At 39.1% G+C, this 9498-nt stretch overlaps 2 protein-coding genes across 2 annotated transcripts in view; one reads left to right on the forward strand and one right to left on the reverse strand.

The window, feature by feature from the left end:
* The window catches only part of LIPM (lipase family member M), a 23465-nt gene extending 20542 nt beyond the window's left edge, over positions 1 to 2923 (forward strand). The window contains exon 9 of the mRNA XM_006755855.2: positions 2460 to 2923. Within this exon, the coding sequence (XP_006755918.2) occupies positions 2460 to 2729 (270 nt within the window). The 3' untranslated portion in view covers positions 2730 to 2923. The remainder of the gene's footprint in view (positions 1 to 2459) is intronic.
* A 1230-nt stretch (positions 2924 to 4153) lies between these two features.
* Positions 4154 to 9498, reverse strand: part of ANKRD22 (ankyrin repeat domain 22) — an 18962-nt gene continuing 13617 nt past the window's right edge. The window contains exons 3-6 of the mRNA XM_006755856.2: positions 7947 to 8054; positions 7543 to 7620; positions 5008 to 5106; positions 4154 to 4763 (exon numbers count right to left, since the gene is read on the reverse strand). Coding sequence (XP_006755919.1) covers positions 4686 to 4763; positions 5008 to 5106; positions 7543 to 7620; positions 7947 to 8054 — 363 coding nt within the window. The 3' untranslated portion in view covers positions 4154 to 4685. The remainder of the gene's footprint in view (positions 4764 to 5007; positions 5107 to 7542; positions 7621 to 7946; positions 8055 to 9498) is intronic.

The following is a 9498-nucleotide window of genomic DNA, read 5'->3' on the forward strand; positions in this document are numbered from 1 at the left end:
ACCCAGGGCTGGGATAGCAGCAGATCCTATGGTTAAGAGCCTACAAGACTGCCTCCCTCCCACTTCCAATGCCAACCTGGACTTCTGACCAACTGGCTATAAATCAGAGGTTTCCATGACAACTCCCTCTGGCTAGATTGGCTAACAGAACTCAGAAAAACATTTTACTTACTAGATCATCAGTTTATTATGAAAAGCCAGTTGGAAAAGATGCATAGGGCAAGGTATATGGGAAGGGGCACAGAGCTTCTATCCCCTCTCCAAGCGCACAGTTCTCCCCACATTCCCACCTGTTCACCAAGCTGGAAGCTTTCTTAACCCTGTCCTTGCTGAGTTTTTATGGAGGCTTCATTACATAGGTATGATTGATTAAAAATTTAGCCATTGGCAATTGAACCCAAGAGGTGTGAAACTGGAAGTCCCAGCCCTCTAGTAACATGATTGATTCCACTGGCTAAGAGCCTTCCTCTGGTTCCAAGTCCCTTCATCAACATAATGAAAGATACCTTTATGGCTCTCGTCCCTTAGTAAATTCCAAGGGTGTTTTTGGGCCTGGGCTGTGGTGGAGACTAAAACAATAGAAATGTATTCTTTCCCAGTTCTGGAGTCAGAAATCTAAAGTCAGGGTTTGGACAGGGTTGGTTCTTTGGAGACCCAGTGAAACTGCCCCATGCCTCATGCCTCCTCCTAGCTTCTGGTGATTGCTTGTAGTTCATGGTGTTCCTTGGTTTGTAGATGCATCACTCCATTCTCTCAACCTCTGCCTACATCTTCACATGGTTTTCTCCTCTCTGTCTCCTGACCTTTTCTTCAAAGAACACTTGCCATTTGATTGAGAGCTACCCCAATCAAGTATGATGCTATCTCAGGATCCTTAACTAAGTGTTTTAGGAGCTCTGTGCCAGAAATGGGGATGAAAACCAAATATATATTTGTTATTATGCATTACAGCACCGCAGGCTATAACTCCAAATGTTTAGAAAGTCACAAAATGGCATAAGGACGGCCTGGATTGGAACCTCAGCCCCAGGGTGGATTTTCCAAGTAAGAAATGGGCCCCAACATTCCTGTGGAAAGTTCTGGGTGCTGATTAACCTCAAGGGCTGAGCCAGCCAATCTGATTTTGTAGCACTGCTTGAATAAGGGAAGTTCTCAAGGGTTAAGACTCCTAGACACCCTTCTTTGGGTGATGGGGCATGAGAGCAGGGATCTAATTTATACCTTCCCTCCGTTCAGACTACCTGTGTTCCAGTGCCATTGACTTCCCATGTTTTTGGAGATAGTCAAGCGAGCCTGCTTTTTTAAAAATATTTTTAAATTGATTTCAGAGAGGAAGGTTGCTGGGGTTCTTGTCCCAGCATCAAGGAGGATTCAGGAATCTGGAGAAGACTGTGCATAGATTTTAAATAAGAGTCCAGAGACGAAATATAATTTTGAAAGGCATTTGGGGATCAAAGGAGCTTAGCTAAAGGAGCTAAGATCCAAGATCTAAATTCTCAGGTCTTCTCATCCCAGGACCCCATGCTTTTTATTAACACAATTTGTCCTGAGGCAAGGCAGAGATATACACTTCAAATGGTCAGGGTTTCAGTACAGAGTCCATTGTCAGAATCAGGGAATTAGCCTACGGCTGTTCGGGTGTTTGGCCAGTAGGTGGCAATAACATGTAGATTAAGATGCCTTTTAGCTGTCTGGCAGCCAAGAATCAATTAAATGTATCCTATTCAGGTTTGGAGAAATGCCCTCAGCCATTCCCAGATGCAGCCCTGCTGTACATGCTGGAATTGGTCTCCAGCAGAAGGTAGAGGGGGAGAGAGATAGAAACATCAATGATGAGAGAGAATCATTGATCGGCTACCTCCTGTACGCCCCCTATTGGGGATCGAGCCCACAACCTGAGAATGTGCCCTTGACCAGAATCAAACCTGGGACCCTACAGTCCATAGGCTGACACTCTATCCACCGAGTTAAGCCAGCTAGGGCTGGGCCTGCTTTAAGGGCTTTCTATAATCAGAGAAAATATCTGTGCAGCCCCAGAGCAGAGTCCTTCTCAGTAGGCTCCATTCTCTTGACTTTCTCTGTAGAATATCTCTAACTCTGGCCTCATGAAACATTTCTGAAGTTATCTTTTAAAGGTAAATTATGCTTAAGATATTTATTAATAGGAAGAAAAATAATTAAAAAGTAATGCTTAACGTGCTAGGCAATTTACATGTCTTCTCATTAACCTAGTAAGTGATTACAGATATCCCCATTTCACAGATAAAGAAACCAAGGTTCAGTAATTTTACCTTCAAGTAGGTGCTGAAACAGAAACTCCAAATGCAGATCTGCTTGGCTCTGATGTCTGTGCATTTTTTTTTTCATCACAACACATATTTAGAATGTTTATTTGGAATGCAAATTATGAGTTTGGAAGTTCAAATGTGATCTACAGCTAACAACTTTTCTTTTTCTAGCCAACTCCTGTAAGGTACAAAGTTGGAGACATGACAGTCCCTACAGCAATGTGGACTGGAGGTCAGGACTGGCTTTCAAATCCAGATGATGTGAAAACACTGCTCTCCGAAGTGAACAACCTCATCTACCATAAGAACATTCCTGAATGGGCGCACATAGATTTCATCTGGGGGTTGGATGCTCCTCATCGTCTGTACAATGAAATCATACATATGATGCAAGAGGAGGAGACCAGCCTTTCCCAGGGAATGTGTAGGCTCAAACTGTGAAGCATCTGATACTGACAAGCCGTAGGAAAAACCTTGTGGACCATGGGGCTGGGGCCCATGAACAGAGGATGGATTTCAGGAATTGAAAACCTATCCTATCAGTAGAAGGGAAGAGGAGAGGGGAAGGAGGCAGGAAGTTGACTATATATTCCTTCAGGTTTCCTGTATTTGGCACAAAAACTGACATTAACTTTTTTTTTTTAGTTAATTAAACTGCTCATTGGCTGAACATAGATTTCATGTGCTATTATATAGTCTACCACTTAAAGGGCAGGCTTTATTCGAGAGCTAGAAATTATCAAAACATTCTCTATGTCACTCAGATAAACTTCCCTAAAACATGTACTTATTTGCCTACAAGCCATACTTTGGGAATAAAGTAAACTGAAAAATTGGGATGAGAGAGAGGTCTTGAATCTCTAGATTATTGTTGACTTTCACAAAATAAATCAGACATTTTCATCTTATTGCCATAGAGACATAACACTACCTCAGAAAGCCAAGCTACTTTAAAAATAAATAAATAAATAGATAGATAGATAGATAGATAGATAGATAAATAAATAAATCAACAAACAAAATAAAACAAAAAAATCAATGTACAGTGTGGATAAAATAAAATTTAAGCATCTTCAAAAGGGTCAAGTTGTATCGTTGAGTTGCAGATGTCATACTTTTGTAGAATTTTTATGAGTTTTCCAATAAATGCAGTATGCACTGAGTAAAGTATGTATGTGTATTTGAGTGCCTAAATTCTAGTCCAAGCTTGTTTGGGGGTTGCAGAAGACCTTTTGATTAGAAATGTATGACCCAGCTTTCTGCCTCCAGAAATGAAAAGCTGGGAAGAAAACTTTGTAATGTCAGCAACATAATAAAATGAATTGTCATGTATTTTATCCTTTGATCTTGACAGAGTTACTGTTAGACAATTTCCTTGCTCATTAAAAATATCTGGTTATTTCTTTAAAAAATTGTTCGCTTTTCACACAGTTTAAAATATGACAGATATAAAGTATACGAGTAATAGTACAATTTTGCAAAACTCTGGAACCAATAGCTCAATTTTTTAAAAATATATTTTTATTGATTTCAGAGAGGAAGGGAGAGGGAGAGAGAGAAGCATCGATGATGAGAATCATTGATTGGCTGCCTTTTGCATGCCCCCTACTGGAGATTGAACCAGTAACCTGGGCATGTGCCCTAACCAGGAATTGAACAGTGAGCTCCTGGTTCATAGGTGGATGCTCAACCACTGAGCCACGCCAGCCAGGCTAAACAAACATCTTGATAGTTACATAGTCTTGGTCAAAATCAAGATAGCCTTTATTTGTAAACTCATAGCAAAATGTTCAGCAGTGTGTTGGTAAACTGGTTCTCGAGAAAGAAAAAAATAAAAGGCTTGATTTTAGCATTTGCCAATTTCAGTGGTGAAAACTGCCACCACTGACAACTGATAAATGTTTTTGCTGAAGTTGTTTTGCCAAAGGAACATCCACATGTGAACCTCTAAACCCACACGCATACACACACCATCCTATACAAATGTACACACTTCCGCCCCTCTTACTACTTAAGGGGGCCTGAGAGGAACAGTGTGTCCTGGGCATGGTATGGACAGGACAGCCTCCATCAGAGCACACAGCTGAGAAGAGATCACTGTCCAAAGTAATGCAGATCCTCTACTTCAGGAGAGACTGATTTTGAAGCATCACATTTTGTCTGAAGTGGAGAATTCAACAGCTTTAGTGTTTCCCCTGGAAGGACTGGGGCCATGGTGAAGTCCATTGACTTCAAAAACATGACTACAGAGCTCTTCAAAAGCGTTATCCGTGGCAACCATCATCATCGCCATAAAATGGCTGCATCCAGTTGAGTGGCCCGCAGACCAATAGTCCAAGATGCAGACAGGATCCAGGCCTTTAACTGTTTCTACTTCCCCATCTGAGGCCACAAGGGTTATGATGCTTTCCTTAGCATTAATTCAATCTGGGAAAATTTTAATCTTCGTGCAATATCCAGGGAGCTCTCACCATTCTGAGGAGAAAAGAAATGATAGTTTCTTAAAAGTCCAGCCAACAGTTTAGACTGATGGACTCTCAGGCTTGGCCAAGACTTTAAATGTTATCCAGATCTAACAGTAATAGGACAACTTAATTTTTTAATAGGATGATTAATTTTGTTGTTTACATCAGAAGCAATTAACTTAATTCCACACAAGGCCGAAGTTAGAAGATCATGAGCTGGGGGAACTTCAGGCCATGGGGCCACCGTTTCTTACCTTATTTCTTACCGCGGGGTCTGCATGGGCTTGAAGGAGCAGTGGGATAAGAGTCTGGTTTTTCATTTCGCAGGCATAGTGTAGCGCCGTGCATCCGTACTGAAACACAAGGGAACAACACTGCAGCTCACCCCTCCGACTCTACAGACCGTAGCATGAGGCTTCTTAGTAAGCTTAGCAAGTGCTCTTCACCTTTCATAGGAAACAATAAGCAAAACAGTCTGCAGCCATCTATGTGCAAGGGTATTTCTTGTTCTTAAAGTCTTTTTTCTGCCTCAATATGTACATTATTAATGTTCTATAAGCCATCAATACCTTCCTTTCTCATTTTCTGTTCAAACTAAAAAATATGCAACTTAAAAAAGGCGAATGCTGAATTTCTTGGGATAATTTCTCTACGTCTGGCCAATCAGCATTGTGATCATGTGACCATCTCTTCCCTTAGAGTCTCCATATGGGCCACTTTGAAGATATCATCCTCTATGGTATTTTATTTTAAAAAATCCCCCAGTCTGTGGCCCTTGCTCATATTTCTATAGCTCACCTGCAAGACCAGTGCAATTTGACATAGAAATTTCCCATACTTGGTTTGTTGTAGCTTATATTATGTACTAGAGGCCCAGTGCACAAATTCCTGAATGGGTAGGGTCTGGCTGGCCCACCCTGATCAGGCTGATTGGGCCAGGGTAGGCGGGGGGAGGGAGGACATGGGAGGTTGGCCAGCTGGCCCTGCCCCTGGTTAAACTCCTTGTTGAGGGGGCAATTTGCATATTAGTCTTTCATTATATAGGATTATAAAATAATGGATCTACCTCATTGGCACTAATTTAAAACACTAATTACAGATTAAAAGAAATGTACAGCTGGGACATTTGTGCTAAAATTTTTGCCTTTCAAATTCAAACAACCATGGTTTTGGTAAATGAAGAAATAATATCCTTGACTATAAAGATTATCAGGATTAACTTTGGACCTTTTTCCCTAGAAACTCCTCTAAGATCATAGGAAATAATACTGTGATCTTATTTTTTTATTAAGTGATGGCATGAAGAATGCAAGATCTGACTCTGAATTTTTCCATGTGAAATAAAGTCTAAAGGACATACACTGTATTACTTGGAGTTGGAACTTGGATCTTAATATACAGGTAGTTTTTTTTAAATGGTGGTAAAATATGTGCATGTATGTGCATATATGTATGAGCATGCACAGGAATGTAATTCTCTAGAGATTAGAGACAGGCATAGATAACTAGAAAAATGTCTTAGAGAAATTTTGTTCACGAGCAAAATTTTAAACATTTTTAATTACCTTTTACTTAATTTCAATGACATCTTAATATATTTCAAAGTTATCTAAGAAAATGATGATTCACAGTAGTGGTCCATCCAAATTAATCAAAAAATTATATTTGAAATAAAAGGAAAAGCATACATTTCATCAACTTTCTCTCTCTCTCTCTCTCTCTCACACACACACACACACAGAGAGAGAGAGAGAGAGAGAGAGAGAGAGAGAGAGAGAGGGAGAGAGAGAGAGAGAAAAACAGAAAGAGCGAGAATTAGAACTACCTCCATTTAAACATGATACCAATATAACCCAAACTAAAATTATGTAAATGACTAATAGAAACAGGGATGGGGACATTTTCTCTATCACAGAACATAGAATGGTAGTATATACAGATGTGTACAACAGAAATTAGGGATCATAAACAGAATATTGGTTATTTTTAAATCGACTTTTGACTGGCCGACTTTTTCAGTAAAGCACTAGAAACAAAAAATGTCATTTAATCAATATAAGCAAATAAAACTCCTTACAAATAAATTTTTGAAACACTTCTGATCATGTAAGGGAGGAAGATGAGTTCCAGGGTGCAGTTGTAAAAGCTGAAAGCAAAACCTTATATTAGGAGGAAGTTAGCTGAGGCAGTTCCTGTTGTTACCACTGCTCTTACCATCGTTTGGATGTTTCCTTGACCCTTGCCCTTAGTTTTCTTTAATTCACAGGTGGGGAGACTCTTTCCTGATTGGGATCTTGGCTTCAGTAGCAGCTGCTAACGTTCATTGAGCACGTACCATGTGTCAGGCACTCCGCTAAGTGCTTTACAAGAATCAGCCCTGTAACTTATCAATGTGCTCATGTTACAGAGTAGGAAACAGAAAGACGAGGAAGTTTATAACTTGCCAAAATGCACACAGGTAAAAAGTGGCAAGCCTGGGTTTACCCGAAGGCATTCTGACTCCAGCCCCTTAACTACCAAGGAAGAATTTTGTTATTAAAGCCTTCATCATCCTTAACTTCTCACAAATGGTGAAGCAGTTTTTTTTAATTCAATAGTTCTGTATTCAATAAAGATGTTATTCCCACGAGTTTAGTGGCTGCATATAAACAACCTCAAGATCACCTAATTGGCAGTGAAAAAAGAAATGCAAGATGTCAAGGAAAATAAAGGGAGCAGCTTTATATATGACAATACCTACGGATACCACTTTGGATATTATTTCACAGGGACTAGAGGTACAAACTTACACAGTCTGCAGCATTAATGTCCACGCCAGCATCAAGGAGCATTCGGACAAGGGTCTCATTCTGCTTTGTCTTGGAGACCTATGGCAAATGGCAAGTACAAGAAGTTTGTTTACAAACTTTTTCTTTGTCTTATGTCTGGATTATTTCAATTAATAGGCTTTATTTTAATCCCAATACCCGCTATGTGCCCATGTACTATTGATTGATTGATTTGGCTACCTTCCCTCTTGCTTTATTCTTTAATCACAGTATCGTATGTATGTTGGAAATGTCACTTATAGAATACAAGCCAAGAGCTTATTCTGTTACTATTCCTTTACCTCTCTCACTGGCCCAGCAAACCTCGATGGGTCATGCTACTGATCTCCTACTCATTGACCCTTTCCTCTCACAAGTATACTCACCATGAGGAAATATCCAATGAGCAGGACAGGCATTAGGAGGATAATGAGTAGATAATCAAAGAAGGTAAATTTTTTCTTCACAGCATAATGCAAGCAGGTTCTCTCTTTCTAAAAATTAAGAAAAAAAACCTCTTCATGAATAAATATTTCACTGCAAATTTCCTGTTTTCAGATTACCCTATCAAAAATTAGTTTGTGCTTTTTGTTCTTATGGTATCTAGGCCACCTTTTTTCTGTTGAGCATATCAGATGAATAAACCGAGGTGTCCATTGATTAAAACATTGGACAGAGTACAGTCTAAAGAAGAAGCTGGGGGAGGGCCATAGAAAGAGAACAGGTGAAATGTACATTTTGTAAATCATCAAAATATGGATTTTCATACTCATTTTAGTTTTTTGGAGAAAATGCATTCAGATATAAACATAAGACTAAATTCAATATGGAAATCCTAATCACTAATAGTATACATGCAGTGATTCATTTTGTGGTTTGTTAATGAACAAATCGTAACCACATGGCAATGTTTCTGTTTCTACATGCATCCAGGCAGTGCTAGAAGAAAGGAAATAACTCGATTTAATTCTTCAAGTACATAAATATTTACCAGGCGATAAACCTGAGTTTCTAAGGATTGTGAGGAAGGTAAAGCCTCGGGCCTCATAATCAACCAAGGGAGAGAGAAACACGGCCACATCAGTACAATGCAGAACAGGCGGCTGTGATTGGAAAACCAACCCAATCAATGAGAAGAGAGGGGAAGCCAGAGAGAAAAAGAGAGGTTAACTTCCACGTGGGGGAGGCACTGTTCTTAACTAAGGCTTTTTGTTTTCCTAATATAAAAGTATGTATGTTCTCTGTAAAAGTTTTGTAAACGAGGCAATAAGATAATAATAGAATGAGTTAAAATCACCCATTACCAAACAGCCCAGAGTTCATTGTTGACAGTCTGCTGTATCTCCTTCCCATCTTTTAAAATGCATACAGGTGGATTTTTTAAAATGTAGGTTCATACAGCATCTGCAACATTTTATATGCTTTTTTTCAATTAACATGTAGAATATGTGCATCTTCCCGTGCCATTTAATGTTTTCAAACATATGACTATAAAGGCTCTTTGGCTTTTAATTGAATAGAACTACTCTAATTTATTTAGCTAAACCCTACTCATTGGGCATTTGAGTCTTTAACTTTTGATTTTTATAAAAATAAGACTACTTGAACATCCTCATCTACTTGAACATCACAAAAATTTGTCAACATTTCTAAATTTATCTTTAGTATAAGTTTCTAAAAATGTGATTCCTGGCATAAAAGGTATTAGTGCTTTTCATATTGTGCTACTACATTGTGCTCCAGTAAAATGATAATGATTTAAACTTTCTTCCTGATCAACACTTGATTTTCATTTCTAACCTGGGTCAATTTCACAGGCCAAAATACATCTATATCTGTATCTATGTCTGTATCTGTATCTGTATCTGTATCTATGTCTGTATCTGTGTCTGTATCTGTATCTGTATCTGTATCTGTGTCTTTTATCTGTCTTTACAC

Source organism: Myotis davidii, unplaced genomic scaffold, assembly GCF_000327345.1.
Source record: "Myotis davidii unplaced genomic scaffold, ASM32734v1 scaffold933, whole genome shotgun sequence".
Lineage (NCBI taxonomy): Eukaryota > Metazoa > Chordata > Mammalia > Chiroptera > Vespertilionidae > Myotis > Myotis davidii.